General features: G+C 44.4%; 2 protein-coding genes across 4 annotated transcripts; both read left to right on the forward strand.

The window, feature by feature from the left end:
- Positions 1-70: 70 nt before the first annotated feature.
- Positions 71-15,039, forward strand: ZGPAT (zinc finger CCCH-type and G-patch domain containing). The gene is made up of 7 exons (XM_083146686.1): positions 71-330; positions 7,084-7,675; positions 9,242-9,375; positions 9,519-9,671; positions 9,750-9,872; positions 10,500-10,911; positions 14,774-15,039. Exons 1-7 carry the CDS (start codon positions 309-311, stop codon positions 14,910-14,912), a joined length of 1,575 nt encoding a protein of 524 aa, XP_083002812.1. The 5' UTR covers positions 71-308; the 3' UTR covers positions 14,913-15,039.
- Positions 15,040-15,174: 135 nt separating this feature from the next.
- LIME1 (Lck interacting transmembrane adaptor 1) lies at positions 15,175-23,227 on the forward strand. Of its 3 annotated transcripts, XM_083146688.1 has the most exons (6): positions 15,175-15,515; positions 16,391-16,516; positions 18,594-18,648; positions 19,359-19,446; positions 19,954-20,282; positions 22,337-23,227. In XM_083146688.1, the coding sequence occupies exons 2-6, from the start codon at positions 16,413-16,415 to the stop codon at positions 22,544-22,546; spliced, it is 786 nt and encodes a 261-aa protein (XP_083002814.1). In that variant the 5' UTR covers positions 15,175-15,515; positions 16,391-16,412; the 3' UTR covers positions 22,547-23,227. The 3 variants fall into 3 exon arrangements, with proteins under 3 accessions (XP_083002814.1, XP_083002815.1, XP_083002816.1); XM_083146689.1 differs by having other exon boundaries at positions 15,175-16,516; XM_083146690.1 differs by lacking the exon at positions 18,594-18,648 and having other exon boundaries at positions 15,175-16,516.
- The last annotated feature ends 4,319 nt before the right edge of the window (positions 23,228-27,546 follow it).

The raw sequence follows: 27,546 nt of genomic DNA on the forward strand, positions 1-27,546 counted from the left end.
TAAGACTTATAATTACTTTCAATGAGATTATCTTTCTTACAGATGTAGAACATTTTACGGCAAGCTGCGGTTTTCTTTGTTGTGGACATATAAAATCCAGCACGCCCCATGCAGTCACTGGCTGAGCCTCTATTATTGCCCAGCTCAGGTGCTGACTGCTTCTGATTTATCCTAAAGGTGCCCCTTCCTCTGTGTATGTACTGTACGGCTACAACATGCAGGTCCTCCCCATCTATACTTGTTACCCGGGGTCTGTGGAGAATGGAATAAGTCAGGAACCATGACCTGATGGGGGTTTTAGTGTCCCCATGGCTGCCAGGGCAGGAGCAGGTATATGTTCTTTATTACAGGTCTGTGACCAGGGGAAGTGTTTAAAATGTTTTCAGCTATTCCTATATAATACAAACTGTATTCTGTATTACCTCATGTACATTATATTTCTCTTTCAATGGTCCTGGTGACACAGCTTCACATTGGGATGTAGGAGGGTCCGCAGGAGCCAGGCACCTATCCTAAAGCTTTTGGAGGGTAGGCTCCTCCCCTACTGCATCCCAGATTCCTCAGTTCGTGTTAGGTGCCCACTGGAGTGGGTGCTATTCTAAAGGGCTGCTGGAGCAGCCGAAGGAGTAGAGTTAGTTAGGGTTTTTATTATTTTATTAACTTCTACACTAGCTAGGTAGGCACAGTGTGAGGATTCTCATTAGTGAATCCTCACACTGCTAGCGCAGCAGGAGCTGACAGAAACGAGTCCTGTCAGCTCACTGTGCACGAGGGAGACGCTGTCTGGCCTCCCTGTGCAGCGCTTACAGCTTCTTTTAAGAAGCTGCCTGGGCTCCGGAGCGCTCTGAAACCGGCTTCACGCTAGGTGGGGATCATGGGGGACAGGCGCTCCGTGATGGCGGCGGCCATTTTCTGCGGAGCTTACACACTGAGCTCCTATACTGAGAGGACAGCAGTGTTGTTACAGGCATGTTCCGAGTGGTCCCCAGCTGAGGGGGAGATACTGGAACGAGGAGATCCTACAATGGGAGCGGCTGTCTGGGGGTAGTTGGCGCCAAAAGTCACAGACCCCGCAGCAGCAGGGACTTGGTCCCTTCCCTCACTCTGTTTTTGGCGCCATTCAGAACGCTTGCAGCGGAGCTGAGCTGGCTTACTGATCCTGACAGAGTGATTGGATTTCCTGGGCTTCGCTTTCCCCATTCTGAAGACTACAGAAAGCTAAGTGGCTGAGTACACTGTATATAATGTATGTACATTTAATGCTGTGACTGTGTTATTGAGAACATCATGTCTGAGCAACAGTCTGTGGTTTTGGGGGAGGGAGCCTTTAATGCAATGAGCGCTTGCAGTGGTTGTACACTGAAATTTGTCCCTAAGGGGGGCTTTTGTATTTTATGCGCTGCTGTGAAACCCATGGGGAGTGAACCCCAGAGGGTAGTGCATCGGACCTTGCGAGGGTTAAGTCCCTGAGACAGGTCGGAAAATGCTTTGGTGCATTACTGGACAGGCAGAGTGATGGCTGGTAATTCCCCTAGACCAGGACCATTCTCTCAGCAGTCCGGCCAGCTCTTTGCCTCGGACCCAGACAGATCCTGACTTATACAAGTCATGCAGGATACTGCTATGGGAATCAGCAGGTTTAAATTACTTGTTTGACAAGCTTTATGGTTACTCTGGGGGGACCCCTAAAAGGTCTGATTCAGTGCCATTATTAGCTGCTGATGAGGAGGGAGAGTACACAGACATACCCTGGGTTCAGGGTGATGTTTCTGAAGAGTCCTCACCCTCAGGGGTGGAGGATTTGATTACTGCTGTAAACAGGCATTGAATTTGTCTGTGAAGTAAAAAACTCCTGCTAAGGTTGTTTTTAAAAGACAGCGTGAGGGAAATGATATCTCTCTGCAGACAAGGGTTTACAAGATTTATTGGAAAAACCCTGATATCTCTCTGCAGACAAGGGTTTACAAGATTTATTGGAAAACCCCTGACAAAAGGCTTTAGATGCCATAATAGATGGTTAAGCCTGTATCCCATGCCTGAGGATCATGCAGACCTCTGGGAGAAAGTTCCAGTGGTAGAGGCTTCTGTGGTATACTTGTCAAAAACCAACTGTGCTACCAGTGCAAGCCTTCAAGCAAGCAAGTCCTCTGATTGGCTTCAGTCTGGGTCTCTAAGGCCAGGATTGGTGGGTCAGTGACCTGTGCTCTAGTTGACATACTGTCTTTTGTGTGTTGTTACTAGGCAGAGAAGTATAATGCTGCTGCAGAAATGTGATGCAGGCTGAGCAGGAAGCTCTCAAAATGGCTGCCAGAGTTTCCTCAGTGTTTGGAATGCCAGGAGAGTGCTCTGGCTTATAGCTTGGAAGGCAGATAACAAGTCTAAAAAGGCTTAGAGGCATTTGCTTTTAAAGGAAAGCTGTTATTGGTTTACAACTGGAAGAGATTTATAAGCAGGTAACAGGTGGAAAAAAGCACTTTCCTGCCTACCCCTGCAGCCAAAGCAGACATCAAGGTTTTCTGCTTTCAGGCCATCCTTTCGGCCCTCCCCTAGAGGAGGTGCGTCCTTTTGAGGACAGTCTTTTAAGGGATAGTCTCAGTCCTCCAGGGGCAAGGCCCCAAAGTCAAAATTTGGTTCTTTTTATAAGAAACCATAGGAGAGGAAAAATCCTCCGCATACTGCCAGGGGTTTTGCCCGGCGGTGTTTAAGGAGGGGGGACGTCTGTCACTGTTCAGAGACGCAGGGGCACTGTTAAGATCGGAACGCTTGGGTTAGAAATATAACCCAGGGTTAAAAGATTCCCTTCAAAGTTCTTCCACCGAGAAGGTTCATTCCTACACAAAGGAGGCTCGGCTCCGTACAGCTCTCTTGGGAGCGGCTCATTCTCTTTTAGAGAAGGGTGTGGTAGTCCCGGTCCCCAGAGCGGAGGGAAAAAAGGCTTTTATTTCACTCTGTTTTTGGTGCCCAAACCAGACGGGTCTTTTAGCTGATCCTAAACTAAAAGGCATTAATAGCTTTTTGTGGTTAGACCATTTCAAAATAGAGTCTCTACGGTCTGTGCTGCTAAGCCGGGACCAGGGAGAATTTTTAGCGTCCATGAAGGTCCAGGACGCATACTTGCAGGTTCCTATCCACCCGGAACTATTGGGGTGTGCAATAGGAGACCTTCTCCTGTAATTACAGGCGTTGCCTTTTGGTCTGGCCACAGCGTCAAGGGTATTCACCAAATAATGTCAGAAATGGCGGATGTGCTTCGACTGACGGAAATCATGGTTATTCCATTTTTGGACGACCTGCGGTTTAAAGCGGAGTCAGCAGACAAGTGAAGTGTCATTTGGCAGAAACCATCAGGTTTTGCAGATTCACGGCTGGCTTTTAAATTTACAAAAATCTCAATCGGTGCCGTCACAGAGACTCCAATTCTTGGGGATTGGTCTGGATACCCAGTTGCATTGGGTGTTTCTACCAGAGGCATAGGCCAGGGATCTGGCTGCCTTGGTACAGGAGATCCTAGGGTCTCAGAGCACAGCAGTATGGGGGTGACTCAAACTGCTGGGGAAGATGATGGCGTCTTTCGAGACGTTACAGTTCACCAGGTTCCACTCTAGAGTGTCCCAGCGGACAGGGAACTCTCAGACCATGAGGTCAGAACAAATGGTGTTGTTTTCAGAAACTCGATCCTTCCTAAAATGGTGAATGGAGGTGGATTCCCTTCGGGGGAGTCGGTCCCTGCAGTCCTGGAGCTGGGTGGTAGTCACTACCGACGCCAGTCTCAGAGGCTGAGGGGCAGTTGTCGTGGACCTGCGTCTGCAGGGCTTGTGGACGTTAGAGCAGAAAGACTGATACTTTACAGTCTGCCTTACTGATCAACATCTTGGAACTGAGGGCTGTGTGGAAGAGGTTTTCTCTGGCGGGAGAAAAGATTACAAGAGCTCCCTTTTAGGCATTCAGACCGACAACGTCACAGCGGTGGCGTATCTGAATCACCAGGGAGGCACACACAGCAATCTGGCCATGTGGGAAGTGTCCCGAATCTTCTTGTGGGCGGAACAGAATGTTCTAGCATTATCAGCAATCTTCATACCAGGAGTGGAGAATATAGAGGCCGACTTCCTGAGCAGGGAGTAACTGATGGAAGGAAAATGGAGGCTGAATCCACAAGTATTCCACTAGATTACAATAAGGGGGAAACCCCGGATAGGGACCTGAAGGCATACAGGTTCATCCATCAGGTACCCAGGTTGTATGACAGGACGTGGGATCCACTGGCAGAAGCAGTGGATGCCATGACTATCCCCTGGGAGGGGAATCTTCTTTATGATTTTACGCCAGTTCCAATGCTGGCAAGAGAGTTGAAAACAATACAGGCCCAGACAGTTCCAGTAATTTTAGTGGCCCCAGATTGGCCAGGGAGATCCTGGTACTCGAGGCTTCAGAGATTCTCTGTGGACTCGTGGCGTCTACATCTGAGGTCAGACCTTCTAAAACAAGGACCGTTCAACCAGCTGGATTCAGCTCGATTAATTTTGACGGTCTGGCTGTTGAAAACGCCATTTTGAGGAATATAGGATTCTCAAAGGCGGGGGTTAACGCAATGAGTCAGTGTCTTCTGTAAATTATTTTGGGGCCTGGAAGACATATATTTGGTGGTGTGTAAGACAGAGGTCACGCACATCGAGATTTAAAATGGCTAAATTGTTGGAGTTTTTTACAGGAGGGCCTTTCCTCTGGGTTAGGCCTTCAGTCACTCAGAGTACATATCTCGACCGTGTCAATTTTTCTTTCCAAAGAAGGATTGCGTTAGAACCAGAAGTACAGACTTTCCTGCAGGGGGTTTATCTATTGAAACCTCCCTACAACCAACCAGTAGCGCCAGGGGAATTATCTCTGGTTCTGGAGTACCTTAAAGAGGCGCCTTTTGAGCCGTTAAGGTCGGTTGACCTTAGTTTCCTTTCAGGGAAGCTGGTATTTTTGTTGGCGGTGGCGTCAAGAAAAAAAAAAAAAAAAAAAAAATATATCGGAGTTGATTGCTTTGTTCTTCAAGTCTTCCTCCCTTATATGTCACGATGATAGGGCTGCCTTTCGGACAGTACCCCTAGATTTTTACCAAAAGTAGTCTCTGCTTTTCATCTAAATCAGGAGATTGTTCTGCCTGTGGTTCAACCCTCAGAGGGTTGTTAGGAAAAGGGACAAATTAAGGAATTTGGATGTTGTGCGCGTCTTGCGCGTTTATGTGGACAGAGTTAAGAGTGTCAGAAAGACTGATACTTTACTGGTTTGTATGACATACACAAACTTAGTTGGCCTGCTTCTAAGCAGACCATTGCTAGGTGGTTGCGCTCTGTTATTGCGTTGGCATATACTAAAGTTGGTAGGCCTGTACCGGCCAGGATTAATGCGCATACCACCAGGTCGGTTGCCACCTCTTGGGCGGTTCGACATGGGGCAACAGCTGAGCAGGTTTGCAGGGCTGCCACTTGGTCTTCTGTTCATACTTTTGCCAAATTCGATAGGTTCCGTGAGTTCGCGTCGGTGGACGCATCATTCGGGCAAGCAGTGATGAAAACTGCAGACCTGAGCGTACCCACCCAAAAGGACCGGCTCTGGAACGTCCCAATGTGAAGCTGTGTCACCAGGACCATTGAAAGAGAAAAAGGGATTTTTGTAAGAACTTACCGTTCGAATCCCTTTCTCTGATATGGTCCTGGTGACACAGCGATCCCTCCCTTACGCTCAGTAAGTATGCCAGTGTTCATGATGTTTCATGTTATAATTGGTTGAAAAGTTAAATTTAAAATTGTGCATATAATATGTGCAGGTGTTTGTACTGAGTTAATGTATTCCAGTGGCTTTGAAAGATTGAACTGAGGAATCTGGGATGCAGTAGGGGAGGAGCCTACCCTCCAAAAGCTTTAGGATAGGTGCCTGGCTCCTGCGGACCCTCCTACATCCCAATGTGAAGCTGTGTCACCAGGACCATATCAGAGAAAGGGATTCGAACGGTAAGTTCTTACAAAAATCCCTTTTTCTATAAACAGCAAATTCTCCTCTTCATTACATATATATCCAGTGATTTATGATGTCACCACTTCTGTATTTATTAGGAAAGCCTATTTATTATAGACAAAAACACAGTCCTACTGTAAATTATAATCAGTATCGCATACCATTGGGAAATTCTAAAGCCTTTACACAGTCTCACACTGTTACATAGTCTCATAACTTTAATACCCATAGAATTTACAGGAAAGAATGCATTATCTCACATATATATTTGGGATGTAGTTGCAATCCTGGCCCCAGAATCCCAATAGCCAGGATCCTGAAAGGAAGTACAGTATGCTGGGACGGGCTTGAGTCAGGCTGGGGGAAGGTAATTGGTTGGGCACTAGGCGGGGGTGGGACTGAGGAAGGGTTAGGGTGATAGGGGCAGAGGGTTAGGTCACTCATGGAGCTCCTGTCAGCATTCCCTGTATCGGGATGTGGGGGTGTCATTCATTTCATTTGATATATATGTGTGTGTGTGTGTGTGTGTGTGTGTGTGTGTGTGTGTGTGTGTGTCAAACAAGCTAGAAAGCATTTTCTAAATTTCAGAGAAAGTGGTGCATATAATAAATTATATTACAGTACCACAATGCCATGATTGTGGGGTCAGAGCAAATGGAGGATGGAAGACCTGGAGTACGAGTTCTGTTATGCTGCTTTTTTTTTTTATCTTCAAACATAATTGTTTCGTTTTGTTGCCTCAGGGTGTGAATAAGGCTTTGTGTATTGAATAATATTTTATCCAGAAAATGTAGGCTTTGCGCATCCAAAGGCAACTCCTATGAATAATATAGAAGAAAAGCAGATAGATAATGCAATGTATTTGTTTAAGAGGATGAAGGTTTGACTTTTTTAAAGGGATTATTTCCCTTTTATATTATTTATTTGAGTTTTCAAATGAAAATGTATTTTAAGTCATGTATTTCTATTCTAGTTTATTTTTTATGGTCTTTTTGGAGGTTGTGAACAGTTATGGAAATATTACCGCAATTTTTGGCAGTTAATCTCGTTTACATCTTGATATTTTTTCTTGCAAATTAGAAAGGTCTGAATCCGCCATTACCGAGAGATTGTTACTGTACATGATGGATGAGAAGAGTCTAGGAGCTGCTCTACAGACTTACAGAGCTCAGCTGGAGCAAGTCGGGCTTACCCTGCATGGTGATGTGGACCCATCGCAGAAAGCCGATCTCATTCAGCTCCAGGGAGATTTACAGCAGCTGATAGAACTGACGGAGTCTAGCCTATTGTCTGTACAGAAGTCCAATTTACTGTCAGCACTTGATGGGCCATCATCCTCCTCACATCAGGACGATGAGTATGAGGCATTCAGCATGGCCATTGGAGAATTGAGTAATAACACTGGACTTCCTGAGGCTAATGATGTAACTAGTTCCAATAATTCAGAAGACGGAGAAGAGGAGGAAGATGAAACTAGTGGAATGAAAGTAAAAGCTCCATATTATAGCACATGGGGCACACTAGAGTACCACAATGCCATGATTGTGGGGTCAGAGCAAATGGAGGATGGAAGACCTGGAGTACGAGTTCTGTACCTCTATCCTACACACAAGGCCATGAAGCCTTGTCCCTACTTCCTGGATGATAAGTGTAATTTCAAAGACAGTTGCAGGTGAAGAGTGGTTATATTTCTGCACATTCACATTTATGCCACAGCAGTTTAGATTTGGAAACCAGCAGAGTAATACAAGAAAGCTGGGTATTAATACAGACAAAGCAGTACTAGGGCCCTTTTTGCTACCTTAGATAATAGGTACATGACTAAATGCTACTTGTGTAAAGTATTTCCTCTGGCTGTGCAATCCAGTGTCTGTTTTAGGGTCTATAATAATAGGGCAGTTTGAAAAGAGTCCCATAACTGGGAATGAGAGTGAGTGTTGTAGAGCGGGAGGTTGATATTTGAGAGATGGGCGTCCTATTGAAGATGGCATGTTGCTCAAAGCAGTCAATAAGATTCTACTTATTTATTACCACCTTCTAGAAGATAATAAGTAGAATCTGATTGGTTGCTGTGGGCAACATCCTATCTTCAATAGAACCTCTATCTTAGTAAATGTACCCTTTTGAGTCAGGGGAAGAGTTGTGTGGGTGCAGGTGTAGCTTTCTATATTAGCCAGTATAATTAGTAAGAGATCCATGCTGGATAGAGGTTTCTTTTTGTTTTTCAAGAAAAGTGTTACGGATAGAGATGTGAAGAGCAGGTAGAAGACTGACGGAGTGGATAGGTATTCGGATAGGAACTGGAATAGGAGACTGTTCTTAAAATGTTTACTACAAATGTATAGAATTTTCTAGGGTGTTTATAATTTATGAAATTGGACATATAATACTGCTGCCAATGTGCAAAGAAAGTGTGCAGTCTTGTATTCCTACTTCTCAAGCAATAACTAAAGGCCCATACACTCTGGGCGACTTTGAGCTGAAAGCGGCTCAGTTTTGTCATGTGAGCTGCTTTCCGCTCCAAAGCCGCCCAGTGTGTATAGGCAGGTGGCGAGCCCTGGTATTACCAGCAGACTGAACATCTTTCTATAGCTTCCAGCTATGGAAAGCTGTTCAAAGGAGCGAAAATCGCTGGGCAGGGGGAAATCGCTCAGTGTGTAGGCACTGAGCGATTTTCAGCCCAGCGATCATTGCTCTCCATTCACACTGGGCAAAGTTGCAAAGTGGTTTGTTTGGATAGAATATACAAGGGCCAATTCATACCAGTTCGCCCGTGTCCGAATTTGGCCTCGTCCCCGATGATAGGGGTCTGCGCATGTGCTACCCTGCCCCCGAGCAAATAATATGATCTTGTGTGAGGCAGAGGCAAGAGCGCCTGTGTGAATATTATCCAGGCTGCATATGACAGTGTAAGTGGGAAGTGGCCCCATACTGAAGTTTCAAGCAAGGAGCAGGATCTGCCATCAGCACACAAGACACAAGTTTAGCTCCTGCTAAACTTTTAAGGCAGGTTATGGGGGAATATATTCTACTTGTAACTAGTAATTGGCATTTTGTCACAGTGTACACACTCCAGTCCATATCACTGGATGGGATTATTCTAGAAAGGGGCAGTGTTTACTCCTAAATTTACTTGTAACATTTGGTGTTAGTATTCCTGCTCTGCCTGGTACTGTAGGTGTGTATGAGTAGGGATCCAAATGATGGGCCTTTAACAACCTCCTCTTCCCGTTCTCAGATTTTCACATGGACAAGTAGTGCCTGTTGATGAGCTGCAGCCATTTGATGAGCCAGACCTTGCTTCTCTTGGGCTTGACAACCCCTGTCTGGCTAAGCACAATGATGGCATCTGGTACCCGGCACGAATTACAGGTAACTCCTGTGGCTTGTCGGCCAAGATAGGAAGGTTATCAGCAGTCCACAGCTAGTGCAACTTTGCCTGTGCCCATCTCTCTACTTACCACTCACAGGTTTTTGTCCTTTTATTCATATTCTCCCCCTCTCCTATGTTTTAGACATAGACAATGCATTCTACACAGTGAAGTTTGATTCTGCGCTACTTAAGGAGGCTGTTTTAGAGGCTGATGCCATCATTCCACCTCTGCGGGAAAGGGACAGTTCATCCTCCGAGGACGATGAGGGAGCTGATGATTCTGTGTATGCTAGAGGTATGCAAAATGCATATCCCTGTTTTAACCTACTTTGTTTTAGCTGTGTCTTGTAACCCCTCTACTCGCCTATTGCAGTGCTTGTGGACACTGGAGAGATTGGCGCCGCACCCTGCAGTAATGAGTTTGCTGGTTGGGAGGCGCACACACGTGGGATTGGATCCAAGCTCCTGGCACGCATGGGGTACGAGATTGGAAAAGGTGAGTTGTAGAATGAGCAATTGATTTAACTTAAATTGTTAATTGATATGTTTGACTCAAACTTGCACTCTATTTCAAGCATGATGACATAGCATTCACTTAGCCTGTAAATAGAGATGCATAGTTAGTGTTCATTCTAGCACAGGGCTGGGCAACAACGGCCCTCCAGATGTTAATGAACTATACATCCCAGGATGCTTTGCATTAGTTTTGCTATGTGGCCATGCTGAAACGGATGCAAGGCATGCTGGGATGTGTAGTTCATCAACATCTGGAGGGCCGGTGTTGCCCAGCCCTGTTCTAGCACCTGCCATATTTGAAAACCCATGCAGTTCCTCTTCCCTGTCTGGGGTGTCGCTGTCTGCTCTAGTGCTTTTAGCACAGTGTGCTCTGTATAACAGCACTGATATACAGACCAGGCTAGAAACACCACAGCAGACAGTAACACCCCAGGCAGGGGAGTGGAACTGCATGGATTTTCAAAGATGGTGGATGCTAGAATGAACACTTATTAGTGCTTAATATAAAATGGTGCAAAACTTGCTTAGTGTGCTTATTCTGTCATCTTTATATATTCTCAGACCTCTTATCTCCTCCTATTTGTATCTGCCTTTTTACACCATTCAGGTCTTGGACGGAACTTAGAGGGGCGGATAGAACCTGTCCAGGCTATGGTTTTGCCAAAGGGTAAATCTCTGGACCAATGTTTAGAGTTGCAGCAAAGGAAGAATAAAGGAGGGCAGATCCCTCACAAAGCCAGAAGGAAACGACTGCCCAAGCGGCCTGGTGTCAGGCCAGGTAACAAAGCATCCCGTAATGTGTTTGACTTCCTGAATGAAAAGCTGGAGGGAAAGGTCCCCCGAGAGAACACCGCAGAAACTCGAACTGCCATAGAAAGGAAAGGCAAGGAAATCTACAATGCCAGCCAGGGCAGCAAGAGGGCGCTAAATGTCGCTCTAGCAAAAACCACAGAAAAGATCTCGCAGAAACAGCGGGAAATAGGACATATGACCAAAGCGCTAGCACGAAATGTAGGAAGGTAAGTGAAAGCCATCTTGGGACACAAGCCAAGTAAAACATCTATTATACCACAATGGTCACTAAAACTCTCTCTTTATTTGGTCTGTTGGTGCAAATGCTGCAGATGAAACTGAATGCTGGAAAACATTTCCAGTGTTAGAGGGTGACCGATGTACAGAATCCATAGAGCATAGCTTTGCACCAACAGTGTACAAATTCCAGGGTGACCTAACCTTGTACACTAGAAAGATACGGGAGCTGCTAAGTAGCTTATAAGATCTGCAAAAGCAAGAACAGTTTTGACAAAAAACTTATACAGTATGTATTCTATTATGACTATGAATTAGCTATGGTACTTATGTTAGTTGGGCTCCCATTAAGTAGTTTGCGTAGTGGTGTATTGAGAATACCAATACACCACTATGCTGGCTACGTAAACTACGTAACATACGCAAATTACGTAAGTTACGTAACTGGAGCCCTGCTAATACATAAAGGATCATATGCCCACTATCCACGTCATACCCCTAGTGTCCACGTGGGCGTGGAGCTAATTTTAGAAAGTGTTGCGAGCCACCGAGCCCGAAGCTTGGAGAGCGCACGCAGATACGCGTCCCCTCGCGGGGCTCACTGCGCTCGCCACGCTTCGGGCTCGCTGCGTTCGCCACTCTTTCTAAAATTAACTCCACGCCCACGTGGACACTGGGGTATGACGTGGATAGTGGGCATATGATCCTGTTAGTGGGTGTTGTGTGTGTGTGTGTGTGTGTGTCATTATACTTACTCCGGGACCCGGATCCCCGCATCGTGGCCGCCATGACACTTGGTGCTTACTACGCTATTAGCGTAGTGCCGCTGGGGGAGCAGGGAAACCATGTGATGCTCCCCCAGCGGCTTCTGGGATCTCCCCCCTCTGCCGCCATTACGCCAGCCCCCGCCGTGCAGCCCTTCACCCCACACCACCATCTCCGCCCGGCCGCACCTACCCTCCCCCGGCCGCACCTATTAGCCGGGCGCCCGGCAATGGCTCAATGGCTACGCTAACAACGTAGCCAAAGCTACGTTGTCAGCATAGTGTAGCCGGGCGCCCGGCTAACATATATAAGTACCTTAGCTATTATTCAGGTCTTTGGAGTTTAGTATATTCCTGGTCGATTCAATTATTTTTTGCCCATTTTCTCTAGCACCATGTTTATCCACACCCCAATGCAGCTAATCATGATTAAAATAGTACCCTCAATGTAAACATATTGGGATAAGTGGCGTATTTGTTATGGGTGCAGTGTGCACCGTGCTCACGGGCCCCTATTCCCAGGGGGACCAAACCGCAAACACTGCACCCATTTTTTAAATACTTACCCTCCAGAGTCCAGCGTTGGTGGAAGCAGCACTGCAGAAATGGCCAGAAAAATGGCCACAGTACATATTCCCGGCGATATGCGCAATGGAGTCTGAGCGCTCTGGCCAGAGGAGGCTGCACGCGGGCCACCTCCTGTCTTAAAACGGCCCTGGTACACTTCCTTCTCAAGAGGCGGCAAACTGAAAAGTCCATATAATCCCTCCACCTCCTCATGGGTATTTGTACCTGATCGAAGCAACAATTGGATTGCACCATCTAGTGGCAGCCGTGTGGTAACACAATTGAATCACCCTCTTAGTATCTGCCAGGATAATTTGCTTATTGTGACTTGCAATGGATTTCAGATATATAATTATTGATTTAGCCAAGTATATTAGAAATTGTGTTTTTAATTTAAGTCCTGTTTGTGGTCCAACCTGGCTTTTGAATATTTCATTTTTGGTTTACCTGAGTATGAGGACACTGTTTCAGATGCATGTAAGGCCCTTTTTAAAACAAAATAAAATATTAAGATAATGTTAATGAGTGGTTGTCATAGCAACCATAGGATGCTGTAGTCAGTCACCAACTGGTGATAAAGTAATTGACTGAAGTTTGGTGCCACATAGTATGTAAACAGGGTATTGTGACTGGCCAAGTGAAACATTATATGTTAAGAAACACTTATGAACAATGTCAGCAAACCATTTTAAAACAACAGGCGCTGGTGATAAAAAAATAAATAAAAAAAAAAGACGCACCAGCTGCAGAAATGTAATCCACATAAACTCAGAAATTGTCTGAAAATTTTAGAGGCTTGCTGAAATGGCCCCTCTAATTTTCCATTTTATCATGGATAATTATGTTGGTGTTACATAAAGCATGCAGATGATGTGGCATATACAACAACGTGTGTTGGCACTGTTAGGATTTTTATATAAATTAATTCCTTTTATTGTCCCACTCGATTACTGCGATCGGTTGATGAAGGACTACTAACTGTACCCAGAATTTGTCTGGTGGTCAAGCTTTCTGCGCTGTGGATGCGACTCTATGAAACTCCCTTCCCCGAGAAGCTTCCACTCTGGAAACATTCAAAAATAGACTCAAGACATTCCTGTTCACCCAAGCATTTCGCTCATGTCCCTTAAGTTTGTTTTGTAAAAGGCTAATTCAAGCACTTAAAGTACTATACAAATAACATTATTATTTCCTTTCATTCAATCTCTTGCTGAAATCGCATCACAGACTTCATTTGTTCCTTCAAGCCTTGTTAAGATTTTTGGATTATTTTGAATCTTATGTGCGACAGTGTGAAATTTAAGAAAGGGTAGTGCCCAAAACAGAAAATCAGATGCTACATTGCCATAAGCGGTACACCCTAACACCTAGTATGTGTGTGCTGAAACCATCTTCTTCGCCATACTCCCTACAACAGCACCAACTCACTTGGTTTTCTGCCTTACTTATTTCAGTACTGTCTGCTGATGCAGCTACTTTTATATACCCTGTATTTATCTTTTTACTATAAAGGTACATATATACCTTGTGATCTTCGCAGCCACTTATATTGCTTGCCGCAGGGACCCTTTGGGGTGCTGGCAATGACAAATGCATACACACTTGCCGATAATGGTGAAGAACGAGGGTGCTATTGTTAACGCTGCGTCATCTGTGCATGCGCAGACTACAGAGGGGGTGGTTAATGACCCATCGGAGTGCACACTGGCTGCCCGCGTGCTGCATGCACACTGGACGATTAAGTGAGTGACATCGAAAGTCACTGTTTTCTTGTTTTGCCTGTTTATCAACTCTGTAACTGGGCACTGCGTGTTTCTTGTGGCGATCTATAAATAAAGGTGTATGATAAAAATAATAATAACAGACTGAATGTAAATAAGGGGAAAACAGATTAATGATGTCTGTCTGTTGATGTGGAATAACGGATTGCCAAGCACACCTTTAATTTTTTTTTTATAAAAGATTATTCTCAGAATATTGGTGCAGCCCCAAAGTGATTGTAGAGTGCTTTAAAAGGGACCATATTGAAATGTACATCTAATTGTAAAATAAATGTCTGAGCTTGGACCTGTCCGGGGAAGCTGTGTGTTAACACAGATTTGTCACCAAACACAGAGGCTCCCAAACTAGGGGGCAGATGTATGAAGCAGTGATAAGGGAGGAGAAGTGATAAAGTTCCTGGTACTTTATCACCTGCCAATCCGCTCCTGACTGGTAAGTCACAGGCTGGGCTTAAAAAGCAACAGTTAGAAGCTGATTGGCCGGTGATAAAGTACCAGGCATTTTATTACTTCTCCTCCCTAATTACTTTATGGTGGCTGTGCACAGATGGTGAAATCAAAACTAGGTAAAAATTTTGTCACCTGTGCCCAAGCATGCACCTGCAAGGACTGAATTTGGGATCCCTTGACCAAACAAATTTATGATTGGGCTTCTTATATTAAATACCATGAAAAAAGCACATTGAAGGCAGAAGTTCTATTTAATAAATATGTGTTTCCTGCTTCTTTTTCCCATGCAGAGACCACACGGTGAGCGCACAGCTAGAGACACGTCTGTCAGAAGCCCGCACTGCGCTTGTGGAGCTGCAGCAGGAGGAGAGGGGCTTGCAGCGGCAACAAAAGGCAGCAAATACACACAAGAAGATGACTGAGTTCTGAGCCTGGCTAACCTGTATATAGACCTATGTGGCTGTCTACCTTTTGTATCAAACTGTACATTCCCCTCTTTCCCTCTGGACTACAAATTGCGTGTTTGTCAATGACAATAAACCATTTTTTTTTTTAAATAGAAGATGTCTCGCACTGAAGTGCCCTTCTGCCTACACCTGTTTTTATTTGACTTCATTTCATCTCCCCCCCCCCCCCCCCTTCCTATTAGTGTCATAGTGTAAACGTCAAGGGAGTGTCTTACCACAAGCAATTTCCTGTGAGGGCGCACTCTGCATTCTCCGCCCTAGCATCTCTTGCACTCACTCCGTGCCCTCTGGGGTTAAAGTAATTTACATCTGTCTCTATTAAAATCCTGCACTCACTTTGAGGTCATCATCACCCTGCCTTAACCAGAACTGGACTTGCTGATGACCGTTGTGTTCTGTTTTATGGACTTATTCCCTGACACCTTTTGTGCGCTGAGCTGTGCACTCACTCTGATTAGTCAGACATTTTGCAATCCTGTCCTTCTCTCACACTTTGCTGACTCTACCTCAGGGCACTTTGATCAGTGGCTGATGCCAAAGTGATGACCGAATTTCCTTTGTAAAGGTAAGAAGGCTGGAAGGAAGGAGGGGGAGGTCTTGGCCTAGATAAGAGAATAGGGGTCTTTGATGCTGCCATCTACCTGATTATTATTGCTCAGGCTGGAGTTGATTGGTCAATAGTTTTATCAAAAGGTCTCTGTTTTGAGGAAAAAAGTTAAAGGTTTTTGTTATGTGTTGGTAGAACCAGCTATTGATTACAGAGTATTGGTAAAGGTATAAGAAATAGGTGAGCTTAGTCTTAACCGCTTAGGATGTGTCGTGGTATCTGCAGATCAGAAAGAGAAGGTGGTGGGATGAGCTCAAGTAGAAAGAGGACATAGGATCATGATTTATCTCTGGCCCTGTAGACACATTTTATGGACCTCACTGTGCCAGTGGTGACCACCCTAAGGGATACACGAGTGAAGTGATTTAACATTTCTGAATGTGATGATGATGAGCGCTGGAAAACCTGCCCTGTTGATTAGGACTGCAAGTGTAAGGGATTACTATTCCCACATACAGACAGAATTTTTGGTATTTAGAGATGACAAGTTCTAGAGGGTAGGGGTGTAATCAGCATTGTGTCTAAATGCAGGTTCATGAGTCATGAAATTCAAATAGATAAAACCAACTTGATTTGCCTGGTGAAACTGCTGTGTTAGACCACACACACCGAATGCTGCACACCTGCATCTTCACAGGAAGTGGTAGAACAGAACACTACATACAGTATCCTCCAGGCTATTGCACACTGTACCACAGGATGCACCCAGAGTTGGCTGCAAAGAATTTAGAAAGGGTGCAGCTCGGGTGGTGTCAGCCATGTTTACATTTTCTCATTGATAGTGATGCCCAGCTACTGTATATATTTTGTCTTTCTGTTTTTGTTCTGCACAGCTAACAGGTAAAGGGTGCCACTATGGGTCCTGGTCCTGTGAACCCTGCCCACATCCTGCCTCCTCTATGTTCTGCACTGGGGATGTTTCTGCTGCTCTGCGGCCTGTGCACGCTCTGCAAAAGAAGGTACGTTTGCCGGAACAGAATTCTCTGGCCCATAAAAGACTTAAATACATTTATCGTTTTTGAGATATTTGATTGTATTTGTAACCAGAAGATCATAGTCATTGGCACCCTATATTTATAAAGTGTCATTTTACACAGTGCTGCCCACAGAGGGGATTATAAAAATTGAACATACAATAGCCTGAAACTGAATAAAATCCTGCCAAAATACATTTACAATCTACAGTAACTAGTGTGGAAAACACTGAAATAACAGTAGTAGCTGTGGGTTAATTGTGTGGCAGCGGTAAGGAAAAAGCTTCATCAATCGCTAGTATTAAAGTATGACCTGATAATGTAGATAAGCAGCAATAATATATACGTAGATCACACGCCTCCCAACATTTAGGGGTTCATTTAGTAAATAGAGTGAATGGCCACTGCAACAGTATGGTAATGTCTGCCATGTCCGCTCACCCTGAAGTCACAGTCCTATGAGTGGGTCTGAAGCCATTGTAAAATCTGCTAATTGTGGATAAGAAATGGTAAATCAGGACCAAACAATGGGGCAGATGTATTAAGCCTGGAGAAGAGATAAACTGGAGATAAAGTGGAGATAACTTGGAAGAGATAACGCACCAGCCAATCAGCTGTGTTTGAAATATGACAGTTGGGATCTGATTGGCTGCTGCGTTATCTCCTTCCACTTTATCTCCAGTTTATCTCTTCACAAGGCTTAATACATCTGCCCCACTGTCCCCAATCTACCCAGAAACTGCCAATTGTGTTTTATGTCTCATGAGTCTGGACTGTCCCAAGAAGAACAAGACCTTGGGGCAGATGTATTAAGCATGGCGAAGAGATAAAGTGGAAGGAGATAACACACCAGCCAATCAGCTGTGTTTGAAAATTACAGTTGGAAGTTGATTGGCTGGTGTGTTATCTCCTTCCACTTTATCTAAAGTTTATATCTTCGCCAGGCTTAATACATCTGGCCCACAGTGAGTTGTGTATATATTTGTTTACTCTTAAGATAATTATAATTATAAGATGACTAGCTTGGTTACTTATATAAATCGTGTTTACTGATCTGGTCATGTGCTCAGACTTTTCCTGGTGGTCCTCCTGCATTCAAATAGAGGTACTCTGCTGAAATTTGGGAAAAGAAGGGAAATGCTAGGACTAAGTTGAACAAGTGTAAACAAACACCTATAGACAAGCCAAATACATAACATATATAGTTATAATATAATTTTTTTTGGGGGGGGCGGAGGAGACGTTTTCCAGAAGAAAGCTTTTTTCATGTTCTGTCTCTCTTAAGGCCCCCATACATTAGGCCAAATGCTGTGCTTCTGCACTAATTTATTATTTTAGCATTTCTGTGTTGAATAAGTTCATTGATGTAAACAGGTGACGGCAATAATATTTTGAGAGGAAAGTCTAGGAGCAGAGCATTGTGTACATGGTGGAAGGGGTCATGTTGGCTGGTATGTGCAACAAGAAATCCTAACAGACTTATTCTGAATTGGGACTTGAGAGCAAAGTGAAGAAGAGCAAGTAACTTTGCACCTGGACAAACCGTGCTGCACTGCAGGTGGGGCAGATTTAAAATGTGCAGTGAGATTTAGTTTTGGAGTGTCGTGTTCAAACTTAAATTTCAATTGCAGAGTAAAAGCTGTCCAGCATTTGTTGGCTACATGCAAAAGCAATCCGTATTTACACTGCATGCATGAATAAAATGTTTGCAACCCTTGCATATGGTTTGTTCCAGTTCAAAACTACTTACTATATCTTTATTTTGCCTTGCTCCCAATCAGTCCCCTTACTCCTTAGCTTGTGTGTTTGCTTTCATGTGCTTGTTATTGACATGTTGACCCAAAAAGAAATGGAAACAATTGTACATTTTCTGTGATTGTGTCAGCAGGACTTCATACAATAATTCTTTTATATTTTCTAACCTAACACGCCAGATTTTGCGGTTATAAATCTTCCAGCACATCCACAGAAAATCTTTGTGTTTTGATAACCATTGAGAATAGAATGTTTTGGGTGTGTTCAGTAACTCTTTATTTAGTCTATATGGCCTGCCTTTCATTAGGAAGAAGAGGAAGATGAGGAATGTTTGCTCCGGTGGAGTTGCCCTTGTGGACGTGGTAATTAAAATTTAAATGTCTGAAGTGGATCTACTAGGTACCAGGTTTAGGTTCAGAATGGCAAACAAATGAAAGGAGTTTAGAGTCTTTTAAAAATGATCTGAAAGAAATAGGTTTGTTGGATATTTGCCATAGGTGCTGTAATGGGGGAGGGGGGGGGGGGGGGTGGGGGCTACTCACCACCCACCCCTAATATTTGGCAAGTGCCATTTAAGGGACACAGTGTGACTGCCATCTACATTTACTATGGGAAGTGTCAGGAGGGTGATAATACTCTCTCTGCCTGCTATCCGCGCCTTTCAGCCCCTACAGTGTGTTGCTAGGACCTGTGGGACCTGTCCTGTGCTTTTTCACCTCCCATTTCTTGTGTTGCTCACCATTTCCCCCTCCTACCTTTGACCTCACCTTTGACCTCCCACCCCTTCCCATCATAGCTTCTCCTGACAACCCCCCCCACATTTGCAGTTCAGTTCAGCTGAAAATGTATCCTGTAAAATCTGAACTGTAATCCATGCATGATTGTGTATGCTTCTGTGGATGGGTTGCACATGGGTGCACCTAGTTACAATCACTATGTGGCCGCACATGTGACCCATTTGCAGGTAAGCTAATGGCGGCTGCATCTATAGACAGATAGAGTAGATCTATGTTTCTGTTGTAATTGATGTACAACACAATAATCGTATGCAATATGGACACCTGTCTTGCAGACACTGCTTCGTCAGACCCAACTGCGATCACTCAGCAAGTCTGACACTAAGCTGCATGAAATCCAGAGACCACGTCCAGGAGACTCCAGTGAGTAGAAGTCTAGCATTGTTGCACCTAGAGTGGTGTCCCTATAACGGACATCCTGCCCATCCCATCTCTCTGTCAATTCCTACGGAGCATCGTAGTGCAGAAGATGGCAAGGTCTTTATCACCGTGCCAGAGTCTTTGGGATCTCCTGTGCTGGTACACTGTTTCCGATTACATTTCTGCAGCAGGTATGGGGGAAGCCAGCTGTGGGTATACACAGAGTGTGATCTGGATCTGGGTGTGCATCACATGTGCCATTACTCATTTGCCCCATGTGCACACACTGCACAGATACAGTATACCACTTCACAGCAATCAATTTTTGTTCACCCCTAATTAGATGCACTTTGCATGTTCTCCAGTGTAAAGGGCTGATGATTTATTTGCTATCATGAAGTTCTCTTGTATTTTCTTTAAATGTTCTAATGAATTTTAACATAAGGTTCATTACATACACTGTGGGACTGTGTGGTAAGTGGTCAACCTAACAATGTTTTGTTTCTCCAGCTCTCCGGCCTGTCAGCATGGACCCACTGTACCACTCTCCACAATGGCAGGTCCAAACTTCTGCGATTGGTGATGATGCTATGTACTCCAATTTGAACTACAACCCCCAGCCCCCAAAGACTTCCCTGTATGAGTGTGTGGGATCACGAGAAGAGATGGAGAGTTCCCTAGGTGAAGCTCAAGTTAATGCTGTGACTGCAGAGTATGCCTGTGTTCGAAAGGTGAAAAAAGGTGGAAACCAAATGGCTCAGGAACCCAGAGAACAGGAGAAGATCTCATCACTGCCACCTGAGGGTCCCTGTCTTCCTAACAGACCAGAGGAGCTCAGAGTATGTATGTAGACTTTAAAAAACAATTCTCCAGGATTTATGGATGTCCTTCCAGACTCCGGAGAGCCTGCTATACTGTAATTTATTACAAAAAAATAAATAAAAAATAGAAGTGCCACTAGCCCTGGCTATAAGGAACAACCTCATCCCATCAATAATTATCCTTGATGTGACACTACACCTTTGCATTAGGTGGAGCGGTCATCTACATATCTTGGGGGTAGGTATTGGTTGCCTGTCCTTAGCCACACTCCAGAAGCCTACATATTGGGAGCTATATACATATACAAAGCAACTTTGCATGGCAACTTGTTTTTGAACAACTTCTAATGTACCAGCACTATGAACAGGGCCGGATTTGTGCCTAGGCCCTCGAGGCACCGGCCTCAGGGCGGCAGGCAGGCTGACATTCTGTTAAATGGCACAGTGGGTGGGTAGCGGCGAGTGACGAGCGCCGCCGCCGCAGACATGAATTATCATATGTCGGCGGCAGCGCCGTTCGTCACTCGCCACTGCCCACCCACTCTGCCATGCACATTACATCACCGCTTAGTGGCTGGGTCCGACGGTCCCCCTGCGCATCCGGAAATGGCTCAAGCTCACTGCTGCCGGCTCCCGCCCATTGGCTACTCTACACACACAGTCTATTGGCTGCTGTGTATCCAGCAGCTGAGCGGCGCGCAGATCCTCCCTGCGCTCATTCACTCACAGTGTGTGAGCCGGAGAGAGACTGACGGAGACGCTGTGCTAATCACTGTACTAATAAGTGCCTCCCTCCGGGTCCTCCGTGCAGTGAGCAGTCCAGAGTGCTTGAAAAAAAATATTAGGGTGGGCTACAGTTACATTTTTATGAAATATATAAATAACAATGTATATACATATGATTACCATACTGTATATACTCGAGTATAAGCCTACTTTTTCAGAACATTTTTTATGCTGAAAAAAGCCCCCCTCGGCTTATACTCGAGTGAGGGTCCCACTTGAGTCAATAGGTTTTCCCATTTTTTGTTGTAAAATAAGGTGCCTCGGCTTTTATTCTGGTCGACTTATACTCGAGTATATACGGTACATTAAAATAGGGGGAGGGGGTCAAAAAAATGTTGTGCCTAGGGGCGGCCTGACCCCTAAATTCGCCCCTAACTATGAAGCACCATGGTTCTGTGGCACCATACAAAGATATATACTACAAATTTCCATATTAGATATGCATTAGGTCAACAGGTACAAAAGGTTGACATAGAAATGTAAAAAGACCCCACACATGTTGACCTTTTGTACCTGTGGACTATTAATGGTTTACCTAGACCCTGTCTATCTAACATCTGGATAGCCTCTGCTCTTGAGACTCTGGAAGTCTCCCCTAATTTGTAGTTCTCTGGACACTGTGGGAGAGTAGGCAACTATGGCTACCTCCAGGGGCGCCGACAGGTTGGTCGGGACCCAGTAAAATGGAAGGGGTGTGTGGCCACGCCCCATGGAAAAAAAGTATAACTAGAGTGAGAGGACAGGCTGCTGCTGCAGCTGTCGTTCTCTCCAGCTCAGCACACGGAACTGAGCAGCATGTGCTGAGAAGGGACGAGAGACTGCCCTGCATCGGCAGCTTGCCATCTTTATTCCCACTGCCTGGCTCCCAGCAATGAGGGAGGGGGGAGCAGGACCCGGGCCCTCCAGCAGACCTGGGTCCGGGTTAAAAATTAGTGTCCACCACTCTCAACGCCACTGGCTGTCTCTATGTAGAACACAATGCCTTCAGTCAGGTATAAAGTAAACTTAAAAAAAAAAAGTGTTGATAACTTAAAATATTTTATTGAATTATTAGTATGATCACATAGAACAAGGGTTCTAAACTCCATGTCCGTGGGTAAAAAGGTGGGGTAAATTCTGACCCAGCAAACAAATCAATCCTTAAAACATGACTAGTTGGAGACACCTATGGGTTAGTGATCTAGAAATGAGCTTTGCCTTCTGTAGCCAATAAGCATATGATCTGCCATGTTTGATGCAACATACTAATAACAAGGCTTACTGATGGTTATTTTTCTGGCTTGCAGCTTGACGACATGTACTCCAAAGTGCAGAAGAAAAAGAAGCCAGTGGGAAGAGAGAACACTCCTGGTTCAATAACTATGCATCCTGAATGCTTTTCAAAGCCAAAGTTCCCAACTGTGCAACCTGAGGAGAATTTGTATGAAAGCATAAGTGAAGTGAACAGCCATTCCAAACAGCCTGCCGCAATTCAGGGGCCTAATTTAGCATTTTAGCTCTTTGATCACACTAATATTAGCACTTCCTCTATTTCAAGAAATGTGAGCTTAAACTCTACCTATCACCTAAATATAATGGAAGCAGTGGGCTGACTAATATTTCTGAGAATGCACCCTATCTACTGTAGAAACCAGTACTTTATATTAAGCAGTGCCTTGATTACATCTAGTGTGTGTGTGTGTGTGTGTGTGTGTGTGTGTGTGTGTATATATATATATATATATATATATATATATATATATAATCTCAGTACTGTTACTGGCTACCTAGCTGGCTGTGCAATTACCATGTGGCGCCGCTGCCTGGGTGCTGCACAGCTCAGTAATTATATGTCCCCCATGTCCGTGTCCCTCATTAGAGTCCATCTAGTAGATGTATATATCAGTACTGTTACTGGCTACCTAGCTGGCTGTGCAATCACCATGTGAGGCTGCTGAATGGCTGCCTGGGTACTGCACAGCTCGGTAAATATGTTCCCCATGTTCGTGTCCCTTATTAGAATGCGTCTTGTGCATATCTGTATGTGTGATGTACATCTGTACTGCTATTTTTGCCTGTTCCTTGTACTGATAACCCTTTGTATTGCAGTATGTGCATTGTTATTTTTAATGTCTGTAAAGCGCCTTGAGTCCTGTTCGAGAAAGTGCGCTATATAAATAAAACTTACTTGCTTACTTGATGAGATTAATAGTTCCTAGCAAATGAAAAGGCTGTACACAGACTGGAGGAAGTGATTGTTATGTGCTGAACTAATATTTAGCCAATCAGTTTACTGGGAACTAGTGATGCACAAAGTAAAAGGATGCATTGTCATACAGAGACATGGCTTCTTGTCCCACAAAATGACTAGCTACACTGTATGACAGGTACGAGTTGCACTGGATAGAACAAATGGCTGTTACACTCACTGATATTTATGTGAAGAAATGTTAAGAACTAAACGTGATAACCTGTGTTGTGTTCCATGCTCATTGCCAAGCCAACAATTGTCTTCATTTAGTACTGAAATTAGGGTACATGCCAAAAAACACAAAGTCCTGTAATGCTATGGGAATTTTTTCATATGCTGTTTATGGTATTTTCAGAATATATTATATGTATTTTATATTTTAAAGGGTCTTGTGTGGCTGATATGAGTCGCCATTTAAATAATGGCACACTGCTATACAGGAGACATGGGAGTCTGCATGAATTAGCTGAGATATTAATAAAATAGTTTATTTGCGGTGATTGCATATGATTGGCTTTTTATAATGAGAAATTTACAGTAGTTGTTAAAGTGTGCCTACTGCCCTGGTTTTATGGAGGGACAAAAAGGTTACGTCAAAGTCCAACTTATAACCCAATGGTGGATTTACCCCTGCTTTAGTGGGTGCAGAAGCAAACGTGAGGGGCTGATTGCTGTCCAGGCTTTACTGCACATGCTCTGATGAGAAAGTGGTGAGCATTTATGGACCCATATGCAGTTTTTGCTGTGGGGCATAGCAGTGCCGAGTTCTGCCCCTACTCACCTAACACAGTTCTCCGTTTAGCCTAATTTACGGTTTATGATTATTCATGAGCGTAAAGGATTCTGATTGGTTGTTGTGGTTGCTAGGTTACACCCTGCATCTTTTAGGCTGAAGGTGCCCATACACGGTGTGATTATCGCACCAGTTGGGCTGGATCGCATCACAACGCATGCATTTTGCATGCATTGTGATCCGAGGGCAGAACAGAAAGTCTGTGCAGCACATCCTTTTTGTACTGTGCGAAGCCCGTGGGAGCTCGCATTGCATCGCACCGTGTATGGGCACCTTAAGAACTCACATGTGACAAGAATCAACATGGCTGTACTCTTGTTTGAACCTGGTGGGAAAACGTTGCGTGAAGAAAAAAGGCTACAATGGAGGGGAGCATGCTGTGCCACTGCCGCGACAGTGGTGCCAGGTGATCGTGTAGTAGTACTGGCAATATGACTAGATTTATCCTGAAATCACCCTGTGTGTAGGCCCCATAAAACCATCAAAAATTGTTGCTCTCTTCCTATCGTAAACCAAGCTCGATGCGACCTGATTTTTAATTGTACAGGCACCCTGATGGGTGATTCCTATGTTAAATGCAGCCCCATTGTAAACGCCAACCCGAAGCGTGGCGAGCGGCGGCAGTACGCGTCCTCCGACCTTTTTATGCAAATATATTTTTATTAATTTTATCAAAGGAACATAGTAAGTCACATACAGTATGTGTGAAGAAGAAAGGACACATATTTCAGGAAGCATTACAAAGTCTGATATAAAACAAGTGTCTGAGATATCACAAGTAGCTATAGTAAGACTAAATAATAATTGAAAATTGGTATCAATACTGATTCCTTTAGATCTATTTTAAGAAAGAAAGGGAAGACGACAAAGGCGGAAAAAATAAGGGGGAAGAGAGAGGGAGGGAGAAGGACAGTGCTGCGGCTCCTACAATCGTACTTATATGTTCTAGGAATGTTTCATAAAGAGTGAAAATAAACGAAGTCATTTTAGTGACTTGTAGTGTTCTGATTCTTTATATGTTAACCAAGGTAGCCATGTGACATTAAAGGTCTGTTCTTTAGAGTCTATAGAGGAGATAAGGTCGTCCATTGCCATATATTGGTCAAGTCGGCTACACCATTCCGACATTGGTGGAGTGGTGTTGGTCTTCCAATGCACTGGAATTATAGCTTTTGAGGCACTCAATAAGTGGCGTAAGAGGGTTTTCTTGTATGTGGATTGGGGCCTATGTATGAGGTTAAGCAGCCAAAAGCTTGGGCTAAACGGTAGCTCCTCCTGTAAAATTATTTCTGCAGTTTCGACTACTTTCTTCCAGTATGTCTGTATATACGGGCAGTCCCACCATATATGAAGCATTGTACCTGGGTGACTACCACACCTCCAGCAGACATTTGAGACTCCGGGATATATTCGCGCCAGAAGATCTGGACAACGATACCACCTAGTGAGAACCTTATAATGAGTCTCCAATGTTAGAACATTAAGGGAGGAGGAAAAAGTGTTTCTGAGTATTTCTGCCCAGTCATGCTCTCCCGTCAGTTCCTGAAGATCCCTCTCCCAATCTACCATGAATTTTGGCTTGGCTGGAAAGGCCTCTTCAATGATTAGTTTGTAAATAATTGAGAGAGCGTGTCTGGGGTACGGGTCGGCCATACATAAATTTTCATATGGCGTGTTGGGTCTCAGTTTTTTGGATGATGGTCCTAACTTTGACAGAAAGTGTTTGATCTGTAAGTATCTCCATATTTCTCTGTTTGGGAGATCCCAATCCCTCTGGATATCTGGGAACGTCAAAATGCCTGATGTATTTATCAGGTGATTTATTCGAGATATGCCACCTGCGCGCCATAGCAAAAATGAGTTATCAACCATTCCTGGAGGAAAATCCGGATTGTCAAACAGAGGCATAAGAGGAGATGGGTTAGGGGAGATCATGGGCAGTGAGCGAAGACGCTTCCAGCAGCGGAACATGGGAGTTGCCAGAGGGTGTGAGGTGTTTGGGGGTCTTTCGCACCAGGGAAGGCCAGGGTGAGCCGTCGGGATAGTGGCTAGTTCTAAATCTACCCATTGTTTTTTACCTGAGTGGGAGGTCCATTCCATCACTCTAGTCAGTAGTATTGCCTTGTAGTATGAAAGAAAGTGTGGCAGTTGGAGACCTCCTGCGTGTTTCCTTTTGAATAAAATCTCATGCTTAAATCTCGGCTTGCGGCCCGCCCATATATAATCCCGTAGTTTACGTTGTAGCGATAGGAACCAGGAGCTGGGAATATCAATTGGAAGTGTCTGAAGAAAATATAAAATCCTTGGCAATATATTCATCTTAATTACATTGATGCGACCAAACCAAGAAATGGTTTTTGCTCCCCAAGAAGAGAGGTCAGCCTGTATTTTATTTAGTAGCGGAGGGAAATTGTTAGAGTATATATCAGAGACCCTTCTGGTTAAATTTACACCTAAGTATTTAAGATGTGTTGGGTGCCAGGCAAATGGAGATATAGATTTCAGGACTTGTAGATTCATCTGGTCTAGTGTTAAATTCAGTGCAACCGATTTAGATAGATTCACTTTGAAGTTAGAAAGTTCTCCATAGCGGCGAAATTCGCCTAGAAGGTTGGGAATCGAGGTTAGGGGATTTGAAATTATTGCTAATAAATCATCTGCAAATAAGGCCAATTTATATTCTTTACCTCCTACACAAAGACCCTGTATATTGGTGTTTTTTCGAATAGCCCTCGCCAGTGCCTCCATACAAAGAACAAATATCATGGGGGACAGGGGGCACCCCTGGCGAGTGCCGTTCGAAATCTGGAACACTTCTGAAAGATCTCCATTAACTCTAACCTGTGCAGCGGGGGTTGAGTAAAGAGCTTTAATTCTCTGGTAGCCCACAGGACCCAAGCCAATGTGATTCAGAACCCCCAGGAGAAAATCCCAATCTACCCTGTCGAATGCCTTCTCCGCGTCTGTTGAAAGCAAAATAGCTGGCGTTGTGTTGCCTGTAGCAATATGAATTAAGTCCAAGACTTTTGCCGTGTTGTCTCTTGCCTCTCGCCCTAGGACAAAACCTACCTGATCAGAATGGATCAGATGTGGGAGGAGGTTTTTGAAACGATTTGCTATCAGCTTTGCATACAGTTTCAGATCGACATTCAGCAGGGAGATCGGTCTATAACTGGCACACTGTGTTGGGTCCTTCCCTTCCTTGGGGATAATGGAAATATGGGCGAGCAGAGACTGGCTCGGAAATGGGGAATCATCAGAGATCTGGTTAAAGGTGGTCAGCATCATTGGGGATAGTATGTCACTAAAAGTTTTGTAGTACTCTATGGGGAAACCATCAGGTCCAGGGCTTTTACCATTTGGGGTAGTTTTAATTGCAGTTTCTAGTTCTTCAGGGGAAAAGGGTAGCTCGAGAGCCTCAACTTCTTTGGTTGATAGCTTCGGAAACCCGACCTCCTGAAGATATTTTTCAA

Source organism: Crinia signifera, chromosome 6, assembly GCF_055691185.1.
Source record: "Crinia signifera chromosome 6, ASM5569118v1, whole genome shotgun sequence".
In the NCBI taxonomy this organism is placed as follows: Eukaryota; Metazoa; Chordata; class Amphibia; order Anura; family Myobatrachidae; genus Crinia; species Crinia signifera.

Excerpts from the sequence above, each read along its gene's own strand:
- ZGPAT (XM_083146686.1), top strand. The coding sequence starts at position 309 with ATGGCTGCCAGGGCAGGAGCAG. Across the intron at positions 9,672-9,749 it reads TGATTCTGTGTATGCTAGAG|TGCTTGTGGACACTGGAGAG; the intron begins GTATGCAAAATG and ends CGCCTATTGCAG. Across the intron at positions 9,873-10,499 it reads GGGGTACGAGATTGGAAAAG|GTCTTGGACGGAACTTAGAG; the intron begins GTGAGTTGTAGA and ends TACACCATTCAG.
- LIME1 (XM_083146689.1), top strand. The coding sequence starts at position 16,413 with ATGGGTCCTGGTCCTGTGAACCCTGCCCACATCCTGCCTCCTCTATGT. Across the intron at positions 19,447-19,953 it reads ACCACGTCCAGGAGACTCCA|CTCTCCGGCCTGTCAGCATG; the intron begins GTGAGTAGAAGT and ends TTGTTTCTCCAG. Across the intron at positions 20,283-22,336 it reads ACAGACCAGAGGAGCTCAGA|CTTGACGACATGTACTCCAA; the intron begins GTATGTATGTAG and ends TCTGGCTTGCAG.